This window comes from Diabrotica undecimpunctata, chromosome 1 (genome assembly GCF_040954645.1).
Source record: "Diabrotica undecimpunctata isolate CICGRU chromosome 1, icDiaUnde3, whole genome shotgun sequence".
In the NCBI taxonomy this organism is placed as follows: domain Eukaryota; kingdom Metazoa; phylum Arthropoda; class Insecta; order Coleoptera; family Chrysomelidae; genus Diabrotica; species Diabrotica undecimpunctata.
In genome coordinates, this window is record NC_092803.1 from 86,876,176 (window position 1) to 86,902,072 (window position 25,897).

At 32.8% G+C, this 25,897-nt stretch overlaps 3 protein-coding genes across 3 annotated transcripts; all 3 read left to right on the forward strand.

Annotated features, from left to right (window-relative positions):
- The first annotated feature begins 6,774 nt into the window (after positions 1-6,774).
- Positions 6,775-9,681, forward strand: LOC140432931 (uncharacterized). The gene has a single exon (XM_072521108.1). It carries the CDS (start codon positions 6,775-6,777, stop codon positions 9,679-9,681), a length of 2,907 nt encoding a protein of 968 aa, XP_072377209.1.
- Positions 9,682-9,919: 238 nt separating this feature from the next.
- LOC140432938 (uncharacterized) lies at positions 9,920-10,492 on the forward strand. The gene has a single exon (XM_072521110.1). The coding sequence runs from the start codon at positions 9,920-9,922 to the stop codon at positions 10,490-10,492; it is 573 nt and encodes a 190-aa protein (XP_072377211.1).
- A 687-nt stretch (positions 10,493-11,179) lies between these two features.
- Positions 11,180-11,893, forward strand: LOC140432954 (uncharacterized). Its single transcript, XM_072521111.1, has one exon. The coding sequence runs from the start codon at positions 11,180-11,182 to the stop codon at positions 11,891-11,893; it is 714 nt and encodes a 237-aa protein (XP_072377212.1).
- The last annotated feature ends 14,004 nt before the right edge of the window (positions 11,894-25,897 follow it).

The window sequence follows — 25,897 nt, forward strand, 5'->3', positions numbered from 1 at the left end:
TTTCAATTGGCGCTTTTGCGTTTGCAATTTGGTTAGGTTTCAATTGGCCAATCCAATAATTCCAAATCCAATAATTCCTTAATCCAATATTTACCTTATGCGTATAAACAAGATTTAAGTGCATAAAATAATTAAATCTGTGTTTTTCCCAGTTTTTTCAATAAGGGGTAGTTTTCACCCCTTAAAAACAAAAAGCGCAACTAGAGCGTATATAACTTTTGAAGTGGAGCGTAAGATAAGTTTAATTTGAAATTTTCAAAGAAATCGATGCAGTTATAAAAAATTCGGAAGTATTACCATATTTTAAGCCTCAGTAACTGGACTATACCCCTGTATCATAAATGTATATCGATTAGTTCACGTGTATATATTATAGGGGTTGTTCAGATCTTCTTCATTGTATATTTGAACCATAAGTTTATCGGTTTAAGTAAGCTCTGAGAGTTTGGCAACTGTGCGATTATACCGTATATTTTCAACATATACCCTGAACGGTTTATATGGGCTCCTTATTTTTATCTACTTTTTGTAGAATGAGTAATCTCATACGCATTACACTGTGTAACAAAGGATATCTTATTACCTGGTATTACTACGTACTAATGGGTACCTGGTTCTTTAAAAAACAGGTATATAGGTACAAAAGGACTTGGGCTTATTATTTAATGGAATGTTCACTTGCATAGAAAATTTTATTTTCTCTGCATTTTTAAAAATGTTTTTTTTTATTTAATATAATTTTATTAGTTCAATGCCGAAGTCGATGTTTTTTTTATCGCAGAAATTTCGTAATATATTTTGTTTACGTGAGTATGTCTTTGTACGTTTTATGTAAGCATCCGATTAATAAAAACTGCTTTTATTTCATCCAATGTTCTGCGATATCTTGTATGAAGTCTTTTAATTATTTTAGTTATGGTCTTATTTGTGTACTACATATAATATCTCGATAGAAGGTTATCTCAAAATAAATATGGTTAAGTGCTGCAATAGATATTTTTGTGTTAAAATGGGTAGTAGTGTGCACAAAAAGAAAGAATGGTTAATTTGTTTAACAAGGTATATTCGACAGCAGAAACATATGGTGCAAGCGTCTATGTTTTAAGGGCGGAAGGACGTGCGCCTCATTTTTAGCTGACAAGCTTGCAAAGAATATTATTTCTGGTCCCCAATTTAGCATTTAGTTTTAAACAATGATCTGTGAATGACCACGTACGATACAAACTATTTTCAAGGAATTTATAGGAAGTCTACAGTTCAACAATTTCATGACATTATTGGATGTTCAGTTCAGCACACATGAGCTTTTCAGGGGTTTTCGCTGAAAATTTATTCACAGTTTATTTTTATTGTGCAATAATAGGTGTATAGTCTATATAATAGAAGTCCTAGTATCTACCGGTGTGGGTGGATCGTTTGTTTAAATATTATACAGTGTAGGTGCCTTTATGCTACCCCAAGCGAGACCGTTCTTCATGTGCTATTCTTACCATTGAGTGATACGAAAAATATTCTGTTGTGTAGGCATACGCAGATAATACAAGTGAGTTTGTTATCTAAGGGGATATCACATATTTTTTGGAGAAATATCCTATAATTACCACCTGTATATCACCCCTGATACTCGATATTTTTCGTACCCGTCTTTGCTGTGTTGGGTAAGATTTGGTACTTGTGATATACATGATATTCCATATCTATAGCCACTTTCGTCTTTTAATTTGAGTTTTTTTCTAATATCGGTGAAATCATTAATGATCGTGTGCAAAAGTATTTTGAATAGCTGACAAAATAAAGATATTGACCGATAGTTTTTGTGGTCGTTGGAGTTTTTGCCAGGTTTAAGCAAGGTAACAACTTTGGCTTGTCTCTAGACTTTGGGTATCTGCACAATTTGCTTTGCTTAGATCCTCAATGTCGGTAGTCGAAAAACACTTCGGGGGGCTTTTCTAGCAATCCTAATCTAATTAATACCTGAGTTTTACTTACATTGTTTTATATATCCTGATTTTAGTAGTTCGTATTACACTTTTGGATTTAAAAGTGTTATGAGGGTTATACATATATCAGTTTGCTACCTGAATTTTCCCTTTTATCTCTTATGTGACAACGTTATCTGCGATATCTAAAACGCTCTAATCTTTCAAAATTATAAGGGTCTATTGTTACGTTATATGCCCCATTCTACATCGTCGCTTTTGTCTGTTAATGAACATTTATTTGGTTTTCTCGTTACTGACTATTATACCGTTTTTTTTTTGCTGGTAATAGCATTATTCTACAGTATTCTAATATTTAATCTATGGATTAAATCTGGATAGCGGATAGATATTCTTTACTTTCTCGGAGAAATTATATTGTAACACACAAAAACCCTATTAAATTGCTAAAAACTCCCCTTGCATATTCTATTTACTTATGAAGGTTAGCAGCAATATCAGTACCATAATAACGCATATAGTCCTGGACTGGCTAATCGTTGGATAATAGGAAGCATGAACGTAGCAGTTTTAACGGTTTGGTGACTGCTTGCTGAAATCGGGGAGCAGAGATATCAGTACCAAGATAATGAATAGAAGAATTGTTGCGGATACATTTTCTTATAACTTAGTTTCTCCATTTACATATACTATAGAAGTCTCAAGTACAGTTCCCATTTATTTTGTGGAAGATGCATAAGGTATTTAGACATCGTTTTTTGTAAAATTAATGTTTTAGATTTTCAGATGTATAAACTTGATGTTAATTAATTTGGAGTCATTTAGTTTAGTTTTCCAATTTTAAGTACATATGAATTTTATTTATTAACAGTTATAATTTTTTTGCTGCTATTTTGCTGTTGTCAAATACTGTTAGTATGAGCAAAGAATATAGACGCTTATAGAAGAATTGTTCACTGTTAAGCGCCTATATTCTTTGGTACCACTAAGGAGCGGTCATGTCAGCTCTATTATTGCTTCTAAAATATAAAAGAGTGGGGCAATAAATACAACTTTAGATATTTTTATATGTAGATGCCGCGTGGTCGTAGAATAGGATTAAATTTTTGCATTAAAATAAAAATTTTTTAAGAAAATAATATTATTTTAACTTTTAATAAATTAATCTTTTAAGAAAAATTATTATGATTCAAATTTTTCATTGAAATATGTACAAATCTTAAGCATAAATCAGTTTAAGACTATATTGTAATAATTTCACAAATCTTCATTCATTGTGAAAATTATGTTTTAGATACTACTAGTTGTTATTTTAAACCTTGTTATGTTGTTATATTACCCATACAGGTACCAAAGTACAAAACTTTGACATATACTATTCATTAAAAGGTACTATTAAATATTTCAAAAATAAATCAGGAATGCTTTTTGTTGTTATTAAAAAATTATGGATGAAATGGAAGTTTCGGCGAAATGGAAAATTTCATAATTTAGTAAAAAGTTTCATTGAATACTTTGTTTTTTTAAATTTAAATTTTTTAAAAATGTTTCGTTAATTTTTGGGCAGAAAAACAGTATAATAAAAAGTTATGTGACGGTTTTTCGTTGTGTTGGAACAATCCTATTTTTAATTCAAAGTTATACAATTAAAAAAATAAATAGGTACTTTGAATATTGTAAATATCATACATTTTTAACTTTTAAAATTAAAAATTCAACAATTTAATATATTAAAAATAAAGATTTTATTATGAAAAAAAAAAACAAAAAAAAGACAGTTTGCAAATCAATGGCATCGAAATTTGTTTAGGCGTAAATGCAAAGTTACCCGTTCGTACTCCTTTCCCACTTCCCCCTAACTACATATTTCATTATGAAATTTTCATGATAGTTTTAAGCCGACGGCCACGGCGCCACGTTTTGAGTTTATGCAGCCACCCTCTTAAGGAGTGTTTTGAAGTATAAACCGTAACCAAATCGCCCATTTGAACTGCTCTTCTATAAAGGCTGATTTATAAACTTTACGTTGGCGTTGGCGCTGACGTTCGCGTTACAACATGGTCAAATGGGAAACTCGTATGTCTATTTATAAACAAAGTTCGCCGTTGGCGTTCGGTTCCGTTCAAGATGAACCAACTTTATCTTTTGCCGTTGGCCGTTGTAGCACAGAATACACCAACCCTTCTGTGGTTGTAGTCATGATCACAGAACATAAAAAAACTATATCTTTGTCATCGCAGCCAATGGACAGTGGAAGTGTGACGTCACAACTGTCAATTACTTTCCAAACAAAAGTTGAAATGCCCAATCTCAAGACTTTTTAAATTCTATAAAGTTAACATTTTGCTTCCTCTGCTGCTTTTTTTAAGTATAGTGTTTTTTACGATAATACCATCATAATTCAGTGTTCTATTTCTATGAAATATAGTTTAAAAATTTAAATTAAAGACATTCTAACCTTACTTTATTGATACATGCATTTTATTGCTATTTTTATAAAACAACATGCTTTATTGTTTACACAACCTTGTAAAATTGTTGTAGTAACTATTAGAATACTAAGATATTGCAAAAAGCGGAAAGATTCTGTAAAAAAAATGAAAAAATAACGAAAAATACAAATTATCCACACTAAACAAGGTTTGTTTGGAAAGTGAAACTGACAGATGTCAATAAAATCTACGTCATCACTTCCACGGTCCATAGCGATACCGAAAAAGTGACAAGGTTTGTCAAACAAATCCAGAGTATATATACCCCTCTAGTAAGGTAAGTGGCGGAGAAAAAGTGGGGAGAAAGCTGCTAGCGCCAAATAAGTTCGGAATCGGGAACTAAAATATTTAGCGGCAAATTCAAAATGTAGGTTCTGAACTTAGCGGGAAATTCAAAATGTTTCGAATTTTATATGGAAAATAAATATAGCCATAAAATAATAAACAAAAACTTATTCTATGCCAAAATATATTCTCTGTCCAAAAATGTAGTATACACTTATGCAATTTTATATACCATAAATGTATAACATATCAGATAGAGACATATGTTTTGGTACAGGATAAGTTTTTATTTATTATTTTATGACTATATCTGTTTTACATTACATTAAAACATCAACATAAGAAACAGATATTCTTAAAAATTTATTTATTTCTGTAATTTATAAAATTTAAGAAATCACAAAGGTATTGTTACGTAAAAATATGAGTCATATTAAAAACCTATAAATATGTTGTTTATTCACTAATATGTTCTAGATTCTACCACCCTTCGACTAGCTGGCAGAAATTCCAAGTAACAAAAACCGGTCCATTCGAACGTTCCGGAAGTAGGTTGAATGAAAAAACCAGCCGTGCATTCGAAGCAAAGCAGGTCAACATCCATGGGGTTCGAGAAACAGCTGTTTTCGTATAAAGATGACGGAACTTTGATTGTGAAAACAGTTAATATCTAAAAATCGGCGCCGCGTTTTTAAATTGTAATGCACGTATTATAATAAATTAATTGTAAAAATAAATTAGTACAAATAAAGACTGTAATAAATTTGTGAGTATTATAAATAGAACCTTTAATAAATAAATAATAAATAAATTAGAATTAATAAAAACATTATAAATGATGTCAGAATAGTGGAATACATAAAATAAATTGCGAAAATGACTACGATTTATGAACGCACAGTGACGAATTTAAGGAGACATCTCGAGGATAGAGAATTAGGTTCTATCGGAAAAAAGGCTGAGTTAGTCCAACGACTAAAGAACGCTTTGGAGCAAGATGGTCTAGATCCAGAGACTTATATATTTGAAGATGCTGTCATCTCGTCGATTTCGAAATTAGAGAACAAAGTTTCCGGCGACATCGCATCATTAGTGTTGCGTAGCGCAACCTAAAATTATGATCCAAATGACGAACACCCTTTTTTAAAAAATACTACTTTTAGTTTTAAGTCGAGTTGTACCCGAGAATGCACGATATATGTTGCATATACTCTTTGCACATAATTGCGAGATTATCACGTACTCTCTTCTCAATTTTATTAGAAAAAAAACATCAGTCATTGTGTCACTGTCACATTTGATTAATTAAAATTAATTCGCTCATTTTTCAACACACAATGTTCAATTAACGCAAAATAAAGTTTCTCAAGTAGTAAGATGTTTTTTAAAGTGTAATACGGGAAGTGTGATCGCCAAATGTAAGGTAACACATTTTAATTAATTAATAGATATAATTAGAACCAGATCGAAGGTACTGCCCCAACAGGCAGTGAGCAACACGTCAGGAGGAGAAGATAAAATCCCCCGGTGTTCTACATGTTCCTAACGAGCCGGATACAGCAACTGTTCCCGTTTATGTAAAGCTGGAAGCTGAATTTTCATTAATTATAGCACGAGGGCGATCATCTCTCGTTTCTGCAAAGGCGTTTTCACGCAGTACTCAAGATTTTCTCACACTATTCGTAAAAAACATCACTCGCTTCCTCATTTCTTCGCAAAGAAAAGACATAGTTTTTATTCTCTCATATACACACATTGGAGTTTTGGCGGTTCCAGGATCCAAGGTTGTTCTATTAGCGCCGGGAGGCCGGTATATCGACATCGACACTTGCAAGGGATAAGGAGTTTATGTGAGGTCGCGGTTGGACTTAATGTGCGGTTTGATCATTTATTGTAACTTTTACGAATTGTTTTTTGCATCGTCGCATGTCATTTTATTTTTAGATTTTAGATTCGCAGTGATTATAAGTAGATTTTTATGGTAATATTATTTAGTTCATGATACTAAGTATCTCTTGTTGTATTTAAAATTTGTATTATTTTTTCTCACGTTCAAAATGACTGATGTTGCAAAAATTATAAAATTGAGAGGGCATACTAAAGCTTGTATTACTAGAATTCAAACATTTGTCTCAAAAAACCAAAATGTAGTTTTAGATTGCGGTCAATATATTGCACGCAAAAATGTATTAAATGAAACTTATCGCGAGTATCTCAACCTACAAAAGGAACTTGAATTAGAAGATTTTGATAAATATTGTTCAGATAGAGACATAGTTGAAGAACAGTATTATAATTTAGATTCATATTTGTACGAGAAAATCACGCAATTATCTGCAAAACCAGTTCAAACTCAACCTATTGTAACAAATGTAATACCATCTGTTAGCACAATTCAAAATGTAAAGTTGCCAGAATTAAAAATACCTTTTTTCTCGGGCGAAATCTCAGAATGGCCCAGCTTTTTTGATGTTTTCACCAAATTAATAACAAATGATAAACAGTTATCTAATGCTCAAAAACTTATTTATCTCAAATCAGTGTTAAGGAATGAACCGTTAAAGTTAATTGACAATCTAGAAATAACTGATTCCAATTTTGAAATTGCAATACAAAATTTATGCAATAGATTTGAAAATAAATATTTAATAGTAAACAGTCATTTGAACAGTTTATTAAATGCTCCACTCATTACAAAACCCAATGCACATGCTCTAAGGGATTTCTTAACTCAAATTAAAAGCCATCTCGCTGCCTTAGAAAACCTCAACATCTCGAATCAACTCACTGATTTAATTCTCATCAATCTCTTTACTCAAAAATTAGACTATAATACTAAAAGATCATTTGAAACCGAGCGTAATATAAACAAACTCCCAAGTTTAATGGAGTTCCTTGAATTTATTGAAAGAAAATGCAAAATTCTCGAAAATCTTGTTCCTGAATACTCTCATTCTCCGAAACAAAAACAACCTTCTCGTTTTACTTCTCTTAACACAGTTAGCAATAATTTGCAGTATAGTAGTAATAATCAGTATTTTAAATGTTTCTTATGTCAAAATAACTCCCATAAAATATACACTTGCCGGGAATTCTTAAATATGTCTGAAGATGAGCGTTTTCAAACGGTCAAGGCAAAGAAAGCGTGTCTCAACTGCTTGGCTAGTGGTCATTCAGCAAGCTCATGTACCTCTGCGTCAAATTGCGCTAAATGTAACAGGAGACATCACACATTGCTCCACTTCTCTAACGCTTCTACTCATAACTCAAATAGTTCTCGTTTCAGAAAAAATCAAGATTCTCGTAGTCTACCCACTAGAAACACTCATTTCCAAAACACTCGTCACTCTCAAGACTCACAAGAAAATCATAATTCTCAAAATACTCGCCAGTCTCACAATATGCATGATACTCCAAATTCTCGTACTCACTCTAATGTATCTCGTGATCCCAATACTCAAAGCGAAACTTCAAGTTCACCTGCAATCCCACGAATAGCAAATCAATCTCAGTCTAATGATGTCTACCGAGCATCATCTCTCTCTACACTCTCAGGCAAAAAGGAGGTTCTACTCCAAACAGCATGTGTTACAATTTATGATTCTCATAATAATCCTGTCAAGGTTCGCTGCCTTACAGACTCAGCTAGTCAGCTTTCGTTTATCACTGAGGAATTAGCAAGTCGCTTGAAATGTATTCCTTACACAAAAAGTCTTCAAATTTCTGGAATATCCGAAATCTGTTCGACGTCGAATAAAATGGTGGATTTAAATATTTTCTCAAATGTTAATCCCACAAAACATTTTACACTCTCTTGTGCGATTCTCCCAACCATCACTTGTAAGCACCCTCAAATTACATTGGATTTTAATGCTCTCAAAATTCCACCAAACATTCACCTAGCTGATCCAGAATTTTGTACTCCTGCCGAAGTTCAAATGCTGCTTGGAGCAGATGTTTATTTCGACTTACTTACTTACGGGTTAATAAAATTAGGCCCTAATCTTCCTACCTTAACAAATACTCATCTCGGTTATCTTGTAGGTGGAAATGTACCTCAATCATCTGGGTCAATTGACTCATATTCTATACTTAACATTCAAGAAAATACTCAACCTCGAAATGAAGTATCCTTGTTCGTTCAAACTCAAAATACCGATTCACTCGTACGGTCGTTTTGGGAAATAGAAGAAATCTCGTCTTCTACTTGTACTCCAAAAATCCTAACTCCTTCGGAGCAACAAGCCGAAGATATTTTTAAATCGTCACTTAAAATATTATCATCTGGTAGATTCCAAGTAGATCTCCCTTTCAAATCTCCCAACGAATATAAAAAATTGGGCGAATCGTTTTTCCTCGCAAAGAAGCGATTCCTAAACCTCGAACAGAAACTGATCAAGTCAGATCAATTATACGCACAGTATAAACAATTTATTCATAAATATATTGCACTTGGACATTGCAGATATGTGCCTCTCTCCACTCGAAATATTCACTCTGATTTAAAATACTTTATTCCTCACCATTGCGTTTTAAAGGATAGCGTAACAAATAAGTTGCGTGTTGTCTTTGATGGCAGTATGAAAACTACCTCAAATCTAAGTCTTAATGACATAATGCTTCCTGGTTATACGGTACAACGCGAATTATTCGATATTTTGATAAATTTTAGATTATTTAAATACTGTATTGTAGCAGATCTACGTCATATGTACAGACAAATTCGAGTAAATCCCGAACAGGTATTTCTGTTGAACATCTTATGGCGTGATTCACCTCAAGAGGATTTGAAATGTCTTCAACTTGAAACTGTCACTTATGGATTAAATAACTCCGGTTTTCTCAGCACTAGATGTCTTAAGGAATTAGCTCAAAAACATTCCGACAAATTTCCCTTGGCTAGTGATGCTCTTTTAAATTGCTGTTATATCGATGATGTGCTGTATGGCTGTAAACTCACCTGAATTTCTCGCAGGTATTTCTCATATCTCTAATGAAGCTAGTTATGTAATCAATCCTGAAAATAACACAAACAAAATTCTCGGCCTATGTTGGAATTCTCACTCCGATCATTTTTCAGTTCTTGTGCCAAAGGTTACCGTTAAGGATACCTATACAAAAAGAGAAGTTCTTTCTTTAATTGCTTCCATTTATGACCCTATCGGATTGATTAACCCTGTAGTGGTATCTGCTAAATTAATTATGAGAAAGATTTGGTTAGAAAGGTCGAATTGGGATGACCACCTCAGTCCAAATTTGCTTACACAATGGAATCTATTTTTACAAACACTTCCTCACCTCTCCAATCTCAAGATTCCTAGGTTGCTGCAAAATTCTAGCAATGTAACAAGTACTCAAATACATGGGTTTTCGGATGCAAGTCTTAGCGCGTATGGTGCTTGCGTTTATTTAAGAACATCACATGAAAATGGCTTTATCTCTTGCAATCTAATCTCCTCAAAGAGTCGTGTTAGTCCTGTAAAAGTTGTGACTCTTCCTCGATTAGAACTTCTAGGAGTATTATTACTCTCTAATCTTGTTACGAAGATTCTTTCTGTCTTGATTCCATCCCAATCTCAGATAAATTCTGTCAATTTATGGACAGATTCCGAAGTCATCCTCGCATGGATTAATTCACACCCTTCTCGTTGGTCTACCTTTGTAGCCAATAGAGTAACTCAAATTCAAGAACTCACCTCCAACCATACATGGAGACATTTACGATCGAAAGACAACCCTGCGGATATATTATCTCGTGGTGCTACACCCTTGTAGTTGCTTGATTGTGATCTTTGGTTTAATGGTCCTCAATTTTTGTCAGATCCACACTTTGATTTCAACCTCTTTGTATATAATGGTCCTTCGAGTATTAATGTTGATGAACTGCCTGAACTCAAAAGGGTTACTCATCTGATCAGAAAACCAGATTCACAAGTGTATGATGCCCTCTGCAAATTTTCATGTTTCACTCGACTTCAGAGAGCTTTTGCATACTGCATTCGTTTTATTCACAATGTAAGAGCTAAGTCTCATAGACGTACAGGTCCTCTCACTCCAAATGAACTCTCTAGTTCTGAGTTAATGATTATCAAATTGACCCAGTCTCATTTCTTCAGTTCGGAAATCCAATTTTTAATGGATAATCGTCTGCTTAACGATAAGTCTATTCGTAAATTGAATCCCTTTCTAGATTCGTCTCAAATGATACGAGTAGGCGGTCGTCTTCTCTTTTCAGATGTTTCTTATGATCAGAAATTCCCTCTACTGTTGCCCTCAAAATCACATATTGTCAATTTATTACTTACCCGAGAACATCGTAGACTTCTACATTCTGGCCCTCAAAATACACTGTCCAATGTTAGATTGAAATTCTGGCCTCTTGATGGTCTTCGACAAATCAAACGTATAATACAAAATTGTCTCACTTGTTACCGTTTTAACGCACAAGTCGCTTCCCAAATCATGGCTAATCTCCCGAGGGAAAGAGTTCAAATTGCACGTCCATTTATAAACGTTGGAGTTGATTTTGGTGGTCCATTTCCAATCAAGACCTCTAAACTCAAGAGAGCTCCCCTTACTAAGGCCTATATGGCAGTGTTTGTATGTTTAGCTACTCGCGCCGTGCATGTGGAATTAATTTCTAGTCTTTCTACTGAAGCGTTCTTATTGACTCTGAAAAGATTTATCGCCCGAAGGGGTAATCCGAGTATCATTTTCAGCGATAATGGCACCAACTTTCTAGGTGCGAAAAATCAATTGAAAGAACTTTATGAGTTGCTTCTCAAAGGTGATACCTCTGAATCTATTCGCTCTTTCGCTACTTCATATCAAATTCAATGGAAGTTTATCCCTCCACGCTCACCACACCACGGTGGTATTTGGGAAGCTGCCACAAAGAGCTTCAAATATCATCTCGTAAGAATAATGGGTAACTCCAATTTTACTTTCGAAGAACTATCCACTGTACTTTCGCAGATTGAAGCAGTGCTCAATTCACGCCCTATCTGTGCGCTCTCAGACGACCCGTCCGATTTTTCCTTTCTTACTCCCGGACACTTCCTTATTGGATCTAACTTAATGTCTTATCCTGCATTAGATCTCTCTGATATTCAAGAAAATAAATTGTCTTTGTGGAATAAATGCACAAGAATTCAGCAGCATATGTGGAAGGTTTAGACCCGCGATTATCTTAATAGGCTTCAAAATAGACCTAAATGGTTCACTCCTCAGGTAGGCATAAAGCCTGATGATCTCGTCTTGCTTAAGGACGAAAACTCGCCTCCTCTCAAATGGCCTATAGCAGGGTAGTTGAGACATATCCGGGAAAGGACAACAAGGTAAGAGTTGTTAAGGTCAAAACTCCTGAAGGGATATACGTTCGCTCTATTGCTAAACTATGTCCTCTTCCTATGACTCACCTTCAAGAATTTTAATAGTTTTTTAGTTTAGTTATACCTTTCTTCAAATTGTACATAAATATTTTTTTTTTGATGCGTTCACATCAAGGGGGGGACTATGTTGCGTAGCGCAACCTAAAATTATGATCCAAATGACGAACACCCTTTTTTAAAAAATACTACTTTTAGTTTTAAGTCGAGTTGTACCCGAGAATGCACGATATATGTTGCATATACTCTTTGCACATAATTGCGAGATTATCACGTACTCTCTTCTCAATTTTATTAGAAAAAAAACATCAGTCATTGTGTCACTGTCACATTTGATTAATTAAAATTAATTCGCTCATTTTTCAACACACAATGTTCAATTAACGCAAAATAAAGTTTCTCAAGTAGTAAGATGTTTTTTAAAGTGTAATACGGGAAGTTTGATCGCCAAATGTAAGGTAACACATTTTAATTAATTAATAGATATAATTAGAACCAGATCGAAGGTACTGCCCCAACAGGCAGTGAGCAACACGTCAGGAGGAGAAGATAAAATCCCCCGGTGTTCTACAATTAGAAAACAAAGTTTCTGGCGATGTTTCGAAAATTTCTGGTGACATCGCATCATTAGAGAACAAAGTTTCTGGCGATATTTCGAAAGCTTCCGGCGACATCGCTTCTTTGGAAAACAAAGTTTCTAACAAGATTTCTTCTCTAGAAAGCAAAGTTTCTGCTAATATCTCTTCGGAAATCTCTAAAGTCACTTCTGAGATGTCTGCTCTGGACGATAAAATATCTTCGTTAAAAAACCAAGGGGCTGCCGATAAGTTGGCCTTCGAAGAAAGGCCATAGAGCCAAAAGAAAAGGCCGTAGAGACAAAAGAAGACGAGACGAAATGTAAGTTGGAAACACGGCCGAAATTTGAAGGAAGTGGAGGTTCTGTTCATGTTAAAGTGCCAACTTTCGACGGAAAATCATCATGGAACAACTACATAAAACAGTTCGAATCAGCTGCAAGAGCGAATGGATGGTCTGAAAACGAAAAGGCTGTAAACCTGACGATCGCTCTTCGAGGAGATGCCTTAGATGTGCTTCAAACCATAGCCGTAGAGGAGACGGATGATTTCGAACAACTGAAGAAGAGGTTAAATATGCGATATGGCCACGAACATTTGGAGCACGTATATCAGTCGCAGCTTAAAAATCGAAGACAGAAGAAAGATGAGGCTCTTCAAGAATATGAGGTAGATATTGCCAGATTAGTACGATATGCTTATCCAACAGTTCCCGAAGACATGATGGAAAAATTGGCAGTTCAAACGTTTATTGATGGTCTTCGTTATCATAAAATGCAGAGAACACTGCGATTAGCTCGTCACAAGACGCTGATTGATGTCACGAGAGGGAATGCTTTGAAAAATTATACTTTGCACTAATAAGTAATATGAAGTCAAAACTGGATAAATTTTATACTAGCAATAGTGCAGTCTCTTCAGGTTATAATTTATGCGATGCTTCGATTAAACAAAATCGCTCAAGAGCTGTCGATTTGCCCGCGATAAAATTGCCAAAATTCAGTGGCAGTTTTCAACAATGGATAGAGTTCAGAGATTCATTTAAAGCCTTAGTTGACGATAACAGTACATTGTCTAATATTCAAAAAATTTTATTATTTACGATCATGTTTGAGTGATGAAGCATTAGGGCTTATAGAATCAATTTCAGTTTCCGAGAATAATTATATAATAGCCTGGGATTTGTTAAAAGATAGGTATGATCAAACCAGTTTATTAATCCATAGTCATATAAAAGAATTATTTGAATATCCTGTTATACAAAAAGAAAGTCATGTAAGTTTGAGATCAGAGTTTATGATAGCTTCACTAAGAATTTGCGAGCATTGCAAGTTTTAGGAGAGAATGTAAATATGTGGGATAGGTTATTGATTTATTTGTTTACTAACAAGTTAGATAAATATACTCGTCGAGAATGGAGCTATTTAGAATTGAGGGCGATTTGCCGACAATGATTGATTTTAATAAATTCTTAAAACAAAGATGTGAACAAAGAAAAAGTTCAATTTAAAGGTTTTAATAACAAATTCAATAACAATAAGAGGAATGCATTTGTAAGTACTTATCAAGTGGGAACAGGTGCGGTAACTTGTTATTTTTGTAAAGGAAAACATACTATTTTTCGATGTGAAAAGTTTTTAAACTTATCCCCAGCTATGCGGTTAACTGAGATTCGTAAATTAAATCTATGTGTGTGGGTGGGTGTGTTTGGTGAGTTGGCTTGGAAACTAGTCCTTTAGCCACAGAATTGTAATGTAAGATATTAGTTTTTAAATAATGTAACCAACTTTAAATAAAAAGTTACATATTAGTTCGTATACTTCTCTACTATCTAAGGAGAGTAAATGGGTGATGTTTATGGGAGTCTGAATTTTAAGTTCTGATAGTTTTGAATACAGCTGATCTGTTTCATACCTATGTTTATCGCACTTAAAAAGAATATGGTTGATATCACATTGTGATATATTATCGCATGGGCATACCCCAGAAGGGATAATATTTAACTTAGCCAAGTGAGCTGGGAATGCACCGTGATTAGTTTTCAGTCGTGTAATTGTGGCTGTCAACTTCTTTGGCATTGCATATTTGAAAATATAGTCAACATCTTGTGGTAAGGTAGGGTGGATAGTTTAATATTGATTATTTGAATTCGTTGCTATGTTTTTCCATTTTTCTTTCCAATTTATAAAAATTTTGTTATAATAATGTTATTGTAAGTCCTCCAATGTAAATATGGGAATATAGAGTCCAACATGGGTCGCATCTTTAGCAAGCTGGTCAACCAGTTCATTTCCCTTGATACCAATGTGACTTTTAACCCAAATAACTGTAATATATTTACTATATGTTTTATTTTTAATAGCACAAAGAATATTATTTCTTTTATGTTGAGTCATATCTGAGTTTAATCCTTTAATGACCGATAATGAATCTGATAATATTACTGCTTTATTTAAATTGTGTGAATCTAGCCAATCTAATGCTTTTTCGATAGCTACCGCTTCAGCAGTATATATTGAACAATGTGCTGGAAGTTTAATTTTCAAAGATTCGCTTTTATGTGGAATGTAAACTGTGCAACCTGTGGCACCATCCTCTTCTTTGGAACCATCGGTATACATTATTACGTGATCATTATAGTCACTCAATATGGATATAAGTAAGACAAAGTTTATTTGTGGGGATTCTGTGTACTTTGGTATAATGACTTTTGGTTTATTTAATGTTACCTGAAAATTAGCTTTATATATTGATAATCTTTTTTCTTTGCCATAGATGTTAGGATACTCATTAGTTTCTAAGAAAGCATCAGCAAGTGGAGGAGAATTTTTATGCGCCAGTATTTATTTGAGAGGTTTTCAATAGATAACTCATACAGTTGACTAAGTAGATTATTATTATTTAATCTTAGCTTCAGGATATGTTTAATTGCCATAATTTCTCGACGATTTTGAAGAGGTATTTCATTACTTTCAGCAAGTAGTACAGGGCAAGGAGTAGACTTCATGGTGCCCAAGCATATTCTTAGACATTTAAACTGAATGCGGTCTACAGTTAATAAGTGTGTGTTACTGGCGGTACCATACAGAATGCAACCATAGTCTACAATAGATCGCACGTAGGCTCTGTAAAACATCAATGCAACTTTAGGGTCAGCACCCCATCTTCGATTAGTGACACATTTAAGAATATTAATACCTTTTTCACACCTACTTTTTATATATTCCACATGTTTTGACCATAAGAGTTTGGGATCAAGAAGAATGCCAAGATATTTGTATTCTTTGACAATAGGTATATCATATCCAGACAACTTTATTTTGTCAGGCGTACGAATCCTATGTCTAGTGAATATCATTGTGGCTGATTTGTCAGGGGAAATGGTCAGTTCATGATTTTTTACCCAGTTATTAACGTTTTGCATGATGAATTCCAGAGCCCCCAGGCAGTCAGTATACGAGTTACGCTCTGTATAGATGCATATGTCATCAGCGTATTGGATGCAATTGATTGTGTTGTCAAAAATGCCATGAATACTTGCTGAAAATATGTTGAACAATAACGGACTTAAAACTGATCCTTGTGGAAGACCTGTATGAGCAATTCTAGGACCGTGTAGTTGGTTTAAATGATCTTTAATATATATATATATATATATATATATATATATATATATATATATATATATATATATATATATATATATATATATATATAACACGATTATTATAAAGATGAACAATATTAGTCGCTATATTTTGAGGTAAACCTATATCATATAGTTTTTTGTGTAAAATGGTTAAATTAACAGAATCATATGCCCCTTTTAGGTCTAAAAACAAACAAGCAAGATAATTGTTTCTGGAAAACGTTATTTGAATGTCGGTAACTAAATGTGATATTGCATCCAGTGTACCAACACTAGCCCTAAATCCATATTGTGTACTTGGAAGGATACTATAATGTTCTATAAGCCATTCTAATCGAGTCTTAATAAGTCTGTATAATAGATGTAATTATACATACTTAATAATGTATTATTAAGTATGTATAATTAATAAGATATCGGTCTGTAAGAAGAGGAGAGTGTTTTATCTTTATTAGGTTTAAGAATTAAACAAATAACTATTTCTTTCATATGATCCACATATCTTCCATTGAAAAGCCAATCGTTGAAAATTGTTAGTAAACTTTGTTTAGCTATAAGAGGTAATTTATATATTATGTTATAAGTAATTTGATCGCGCCCCGGAGCCGAGGACTTTGAATACTTGAGTGCAGCCTCAAATTCTTTCATATCAAAACTTTCCTGGAAAATATTGTATTTACAAGTTTTACTGTAATCCTGAATAGGAAGGTCAGCATATGGCGGAGCAAATTTATCGAGCAACTCTTCTATTAGTTCATTTGGCAGGGGATATCGTCTTGTACGGTAATTTTTTTTCACTAGTTTATTAACAAAATTCCAAATTTTACTGATGGGAGTATTTTTGTTTTAAGTATTTACAAAGTTAATCCACGAACTTTTTTGTTTGTTTGTAAAGAGGAGTTTACTTTTGGCTTGAATTTGTTTGTATTTAATATAGTTTTCAAAATTTGATGCTTCAATGTATCTTTTGTATGCAACTTTTCGTGAAATGATCATATTTTTGCATTCATAATCCCACCAGACTGGAATTCGAGATTTTGGCTGAAAGGAATTTTTGATATTCATAGAAAATGAGGCAGCATCGTCAATTGTCTTCAACAGGAAGTCAAAACGTTCCGCTGAAGTGATATTATCGGTTATATTTTCGGATAATGTTTTTTCTATATGACCTTTAAAGATATTCCAGTTTACTGAAGACTCTTTCCATTTAGATGAAGGAGTTATTGTACATGGGTGATAGTCCAAGTCGATGGTGATTACTATAGGTAAGTGAGTTGAACCCAGAGTATCGGGAACAGGATCCCATGTGGTGTATCCAATTAGATTTGGTGTAACAAGGGATAGATCCACCATTGATGGAAGTTCATTAGGTCTTGTTACTTTGGTCGGTCTACAGTCGTTTAGCAAAACTAAATTACTGTTATCTAGCGCGTCTACTATACACTTGCCCTGAGCGGAATCCTTTAAGGAACCCCACCTACTGTGGTGTCCATTGAAGTCCCCACCAATGACAACCCTACCACTAAATTGAGTTAAAAGCTTTTCCCAATCTCTATTACGGACTATTACTTTGGGTGGTTTATAAATACAAACGATTACCAATTTAATTTGTTCTATAAAAACTGCACACGTTTCAATACCTTTATTAAAGTTTTTCGTTACATTAATTTCAGTAAAAAAAAATCGGTTGCCTGTAAAGTCGGTTTTACGGGCGAAGATTTTACGTGACAACGTCTTTTTCTCGGTAGAATATTTATTGATATGAATATTATTAAATTGCACAATAGGAACAAGGAATTGCCGCTATAAACTCAGTTTCTCAACTTTTGTGTCAATCTAACAATTAATCAATCAATCATAGTTTACGATAATGAAATATTAGTGTACAATTATTTACCTTTATTGTTGTAGTTGTTGTAAATGACGAATTTACTCACGAATTGAAGACAAATCTCACGATCTCACGATTAAGGTCTTACATCTTACGATTTTTAAATTTTTTTTAAATTTCAAGTGTTTCTAATAAAATGCATGGGAGGAAATCAGCTTTTTTTAGATTGTCACCTTGAAATATCCATAAATTGACTGTATTTTTGTATCAAAGTGGGCTACTCCAATTAACTCAATTAATATACACAAAATAATATAAACAAAGCTTAAAAGGTTCTTTATGCTTTGAAAGTGGTTTATAAACAAATGAATTGTAATGTATATTTTACCGCCTTTAATAAATATGAAGTATAGACTAAATTTTGTGTAAAGAACAAACATTCAACAGACCTAATAGTAAAAACATATTGATTTAAGTGTGAATTTGAGATAATGTGCTGACAAAATGTTAAATCCTAAGAAAACAAAATTATGTTTTTATGTATATTCATTATACTTAATACTTTTGGGTAAAATACCTCATATCATATATGTCTTTAGACACAGTTAATAATTTTCATTGAAGTTTAAACTATAAAGAATGTTTACAATCATTGCTCAATATTAAATGGATAAATCCATAGCAATATTATAAAAGAATATAGGTCCCTAGGTAATTTCCTAAAATTATATCTGATACTGGTGGTTCCCCCTAAAATAGGACACTGTAAGCACTCCACATTTTCACTACAGACACAGCTGACGATACTTTCAACGATTTTCAACTTTAGCGATTCAACGCGCCTAATTCTCTAGTGCCGCGCGCAGCGGACCGATCATGTTTGAGTGGGAGAGAGACGCAAGGCATTCGCCGGTCCGGCAGGCCTCTCTCTCGTTCGGTGACTCACTGTAACAGACGTGAGCGGGCGTTACACTTTTTCTTAAATGACTCCGAGCCACAACCTAATTTAAGACGTTGTCACGTCAACAAAGGTTATTTGATCTGAGGATGGCTACACCACCGTAACCATCAGGTCTATCGCTTCTGATAACGTTGTAACCTGTTAAACCAAAATTTTTATTTTTAGAAAGCCATGTTTCATTAAGCAGAATGACATCAACAACATTGTGCTCGAGATAATTAAGTAAACTAGGTTTATGTTTATTTATAGATTGACAGTTCCACTGCAGTATGTTAAATGTCCTGTTGTTCCCCATCGCTTTCAATATCTGTTAGGTTGTTCAACATTTTTTCAATTTCTCCTTTTGTATTTTTTTGTAAGTTAGGTAAAAATATTTTAGGATTAATTGTCTTGATGATATTTTCTATTAAGGCTGGAATTTCGTTGATTATTTTACATTTTATTTTTTGTTTATACGTCATAAACTCGTCCCTGTAGGGATTAGGGATTATAGGTTGGGATGAGGTGTTTGTAGCATTTGGAAATCTTGGGAAAGTTGGTGCGTTTCTGACCGCAGTAGGAGAGATAGCTTTACGCTTGTTTCTTGTTTTTTTAATGGTAGGTACATAGGATTGATTTTGATTTGTACCTTCAGGGACGTTAGGCGTTAAGGCGGGGAAATTTTGTATAGTATTGAGGATATCGAATCTATTATTTGTAGTTACCTTGGCGTATGAAGGATTGTTAGCCATGGTTTCTGCCTCTTTATAGGTAGTGTTTTCTAAAGCCATTATTGATTTTATTTTGTATTGGTGTTTAAATGCAGGACACTGTTTAGAGAGTGAGTTGTGTTCAGTGGAGTTGCAATGTAAACAAAATAGGGAGTTAGTGCATGTTTCATTATTATTATGAGTTTGACTACATTTTTTACAACGATTTGATGTTGATTTGCATTGCCGAGCATTATGACCGAAACGAAAGCAATTAAAACACTGAACAACCGGATATATATATTGTTCAACATTAAACCTAACCAAGTCTAAATTAACAGTCTTAGGAATGCTATTTCCTTCAAATGTCAAAATGACCATCTGGCGAGGTACAAGAATTGTTTCATTATCCGAATCAATTATTTTCCGTTTTAACCTTTTTACTTCGACAACATTTTTATCTGAAACAATATTTTCTAAAATATACTTTTCATCCAAAAACGTATCGACTTTGTAACGATAATATTTTGCCTACCATAGGGTAAGATTTTGGGGGAGAAGATTGGGGAATAGAAATTCTTGGGGCGAAGATAGGGTAAGCAAAATAAACGCTACTTGTGCGAACGGCCCTCAGGGGGTTGCTGGAGAGCTGGGGTCGTGGATAAGTAAAAGACAGGGTGTCGAATTGGGGCAACTACAGAAAAATGAAATAAAGGGTCATAAATCTCTTGGGACAAACAGAATGAAAATAAACCGGAAACACCTCAAGAAATTTAATATAGGGCGCCACTTGAGGTGCCTAATTATACCTATTACAACCAGCTAGTTGTAACTGGAGATATAATTATTAAACATAAAAAACATATCTTTTTCAAATAGAACTCAAAAAGGGTTGGTTAAAAAAATAAACAAATGTTAAGAAACAAAATTTAACATTTATTTTTGTGTCACCACAAAAAGTTACAAAACATAGAGAACACAAAAATGCTCAAAAAAGACAATACAAAATATTATAACAACAGCTGCAAAATACAAAAATACAAAAAAGACTTACATGTGTCATCTGTTTACAATTTCCAGGAGTTGGAGATACTACAAAAACTTACAAAATTTACATGAAAGTTAACCTTTCTTTAAAAAAAAAAATCAAAAATGCTAACACGGGCTGTCATAAATTATCATTAAATTTAAAACAAAACTGAACAAATAAAATGACAGTTAAAAGTCAAACCATAAAATTTACTACTTTAAATATTACAATTACTTTTTTGTTATGAAAGCAATTACGTTTATTTAAAAAATGTCTGCTTTACTTTAAATTTACACAAAAAAATGTTACCTGGATTTCACTATTTCGCACATAACTCTGAAACTTGTTACATCTCTGGACTGAAACTGCAAGAACGAAACTCTGGAACAAAGGGAAACCATTTCCATAATCTGGAACGAAAATCTGACGTGGATGGAGTTGAATCCTGGACACGAACACACGAACAAAAGGGACTGGATCTCACACTGCAAATTGGATCAATCATTTGAGGCCGAAGCCGGCACTGAGCACAAAACTTATGACTCTGCCTCTGTAACAACCGGAACAGATAGAATTAGACGATTAACTGGTACTAAAATTGATTTCCATTACGTAAGACGAAGATTTCCCTGAAAAGGGACAAAAACAGAAAACTACAAATTCGACGTGAATTTGGACATGACGCTGGACCACTGGAGATCACCGCTCTTCACCGCGGCTCCAACGAAAGTGACGAAATTATCTTTAAAAATTGCTCGCATAAGTTAGAACAAACAAAGCACTTAGGGTATAAACTAAACACAACGGAAATTAAGACGTAAATTAATTTGAAAACGCAATATCAGGCGGTTTGAACAAAGAAATATCAAAGAATTTGCGCCTGTGACATAAATAAACAATAAAACGATTTATGATCGACGGCGGCGACCTAAAAAGAACGAAAAATTATATTGGTTTTAAATTGAAGGATACGAACTAAGAAACATTAAAAAAATTCTTCGTTATTATAATACATATATAAGGAGATTTCAATTATACGACACATATACGAGGGGACTTCAAAATAAAATGCTACAACTTCCCTAATAATTCCCTTCTTTTGAGTAAAAAATGATGGAATATACGCTATAAGTTTATTATCCTTAATAAGCTCATGTTCAATTAGAGAATTTGCGCAAGTATAAGTTTTAAAAATTACTTTTACCTTATTTCTGCCAACAGGTTTAATGTCTTGTACATCGTGTTTAAAATATTGGTTTTTAAATAGATAATGACCGACACGTACTGGTGATAAACGGGACAAGTTTTTGTCTGTAGATTCTACAAAGACATTATAATACCCTGAATCATTTATTTTATATCTGTTATTTAAATTAATATACCTTTTGTCTTCCGTATCCATTAATGATATATTATTCTGGGGTGGCTCAACACCACCCCCTGATTCACTCATAATAATAAATAATTAGATCCTACCTTTTTTGAGAATCGGTTGGTTTATTTTCAAATTAAATACCTATTAATTTGATAATAGCACTAGTTAAGGACCCGGCACAGATTTATCGAACGATGTTCACCTGTTAACTGTCCAACGAATACTAATTAAATCTATGTAAGAATTGTTTGAGACCAGGACATGACATTATGAATTGTATGCATTCAGGTTGTAAAGCTTGCGGAGGTCGACATAACAGTCTTCTACATGTCGATAGTTCTAGGGATACTAGGGATCTAGCGATACCTAATACCAGGGAAAATAATAATCATAAACAATCTAGCGATAATTGTAGTAAAATCTAGCTGTAACTATTAACAATCACAAGCGAACATTACAAAGTACATGTGAAAATCATAACAATACACAAGTAGAAAGTAGTCATACTTGTTTTAGCGAGAAAATGGAGGCTATATCAAAGAATAAAAACAACTAATAGTTCTATAGTTATAGGTTCTATAATTATATTGTGTTCTGTTTATTTATATCTAGGTAAATATTTCCGTTCAAAATAACTTTCATCAATATAAATTGGTTAGTTTTTCACTTTTCATATTATCTTTAGAAAGACAATTATAGAATCAATTTTGTATCTAACCCCAAATTATGATTTTTAGGGCACCAACAATTTCCATATGGACTATACAACAAGTATGATGTCAAATTGATTCACAACAATGAAAACAATTAACATGAAATGGATCTATCGGTAAACTGTTTGTTTTTATTATTAGTGTTAAAAGTATAAGAAACATTATTCTTTCTAAGTGAACGAATTAACACTTTGTCTCCTTTTTGTGATGTATTTTCTAACCTTGATAAAGCATCTGCCACTATGTTGGATTTTCCAGAAATGTATTTGATTTCAAAGCTATATTCACTCAATATTAGACTCCACCGATGTACTCTACTGTTTTCATATTTGTTATTTAATATAGATGTTAAAGCTTGGTGATCTGTTTCTATAGTAAATTCATTACCCAACAAATAAAATCTTAATTTTGTGACAGTGTATGATACTTGCTAGTTCTAATTCTGAAACTGAGTAACCCTTTTCAGGTGGCTTTGTAATTCTTGAAATGAATTGTATTGGGTATTCGACCCCATCATGTATTTGTAATAATACCCCTGATAATCTCTCTATGGATGCATCTGTTCTTAATATGAATGGTTTTGTGTATTCAGGATGGTATATTTTTAAATTTGACAGAAAAATGTTTTTGATTTCTTGGAATGCTAGTTCTCTTCTCTGATCCCATCTCCATGTTACACCTTTTCTCAGCAGTTCAAGTAATGGAATTTCTTTTATACTTAGATCTGATATCATCCTTTTATAATAATTAATTATTCCAATAAATCCTCTTAAAGTTCTTAAATTGTGTGGTGTTTTATATTCCTGAATGACCTGTGTCCGTTCTGGATCCATTTCGATTCCCTTAGTGTTAAGTTTATAACCTAGATATATTACTTCTTTTTGAAAAAATGTACATTTTTCTTGATTTATTTTTAGTAAAACTTTGTCTAATCTGTTGATTATAATTTTTAGGTGTTTCTCATGATCTTCAGCCGTTTTAGAAAAAATTAATATGTCATCAATGTAGTGAATTACAAAATGTTCATATTGATCCAAAATAGCATGAAGACATCTACATAGAGCACTGCAAGATGAATGAATGGTACTACTTTGAATTGATATACTACTCCATCTATCTGAAATCCTGTATACTGTCTACTTTTTCTTTCTAGAGGTAATAACCAGAAACTATGCTGTAAATCGATTTTAGTGAAAAATGACATTCCTGTAATTCTTCCTAGTATTCCATCTATACTCATTGGTACTTCAAATTGCTTTTTAGTAATATTGTTAATATTCCTTGCATCCAAACATAACCTGATTTCACCTGATCTTTTACGTACTACTACTATAGGGTTTATGAAATGTGTATCTGCCTTCTCAATGATTCCATCTTCTAACATATTATTAATCGTTCTGTTTACTTCTTCTCTGTATTTATATGGTATTGAGTATGATTTTGTTTTAAAATCTTTTTCTTCTTTAACTTTTATACTATGGATGTAATTTTGTGCAATTCTATTTTCTTTATTGACAAGTCCCTTGTGTTGCTGCAATATGGAAACGACTATTGATTTATATTCTTCAGGGCAATTAACTTTTATCACATCTTCTTCTTTACAAATAAAATTATTCTTCATTATGTACTCATTATTCCTTGCTTCCAATTCTACGCACTCCACCTCGTAGGCATCCATCTGCTTAAAATTTCCATTCCTTAAATATTTACTACAATTATTCTTTACATTCTTTTGGGACATATCCCTATCATCAAAATACATTTCTTCTTCATAAACATCATTACTTTCTTTTAACAATATCCTATCAACTCTTATACCTTCTTCCAGCTCATCTTTCTGCATAAATTTAATTATTTGCCCTTCCAAAGTTACTATTTTTTCTTCAAAATCTATCTTTACTTTCTTCTTTTCCAATTCGTCATTGCCCATTAATATATCAACACATAAATCCTTGACAATAAATACTTGCATATTAATTTCTTTATTATTAATTTTAAAATTGGCTAGTTTATTAATTTCACCCAACTTCTTATTATTTGCACCAACAATTTTAATTTTTGGAATCTTTATTATATCTGATAGTTTTAATGTATTAAAAATAAAATTCTCCGAGACTAAAGTACTTTCTGAACCAGTATCTATCATAATTTTAATCATTTTATTTTTGGCCAAAGCATTTATATAAATTAAATTAATAGATTCAATAATTTTATCTTCATCTAAAGAAATAAATTCAGAAGGTTTTTCATAATAGCAATGGCCCAACTTGTAATTCAGAAAGTTTACTGAACAAAATTTTGTTTGTTAGAATTGTCAGATTGTGTCTGACCACTTGTATCTAATGTCCTATTTCTTTCATTACTATGACTTCTCATATTTTCTTGCCTTGTACTAATTCGTTCACTATCTTCACAGCTTCTATTCCTTCGTACATAATTAACCTGTCTGTTGTAATTAGGTCGTTCTGTATTTCTTCTATTGTTAAAATCTTGTCTATTATTATTAGTATTATTATTAAAATTTTGTCTATTATAACTAGTATTGTTATTAAGATTCTGTCTATTTTGATTATTGTTATTATTATTAAAATGTTGTAAATTATCACCATATCTATTATTATTACATGATTGTCTATATTGTTGATAATTATTCTTATTATATTGAAAGTTATTATTGTTTTTCTGTTGTTGTTATTATTACTTGTCATATTACCTCTTTGTATTCTTTGAATAAAATTAATAAAACTCTCTATTGTTTGAATATTTTGTACAGTTACTGTTTGCACAACATCAGCATCAAAATGTCTAGATACAGTTAAGACTGTTTTATCCTCTCTAAGTGGTGGTTCTAAATATTTTGCAACCGTTATCAGTTTTAATGCATAATCTACCATATTTGATCTTAAATTGTGATTATACTTTCCAAAATATAGAATTTCTCTAAATTTGGCTTGCTCTAGTTCACCCCA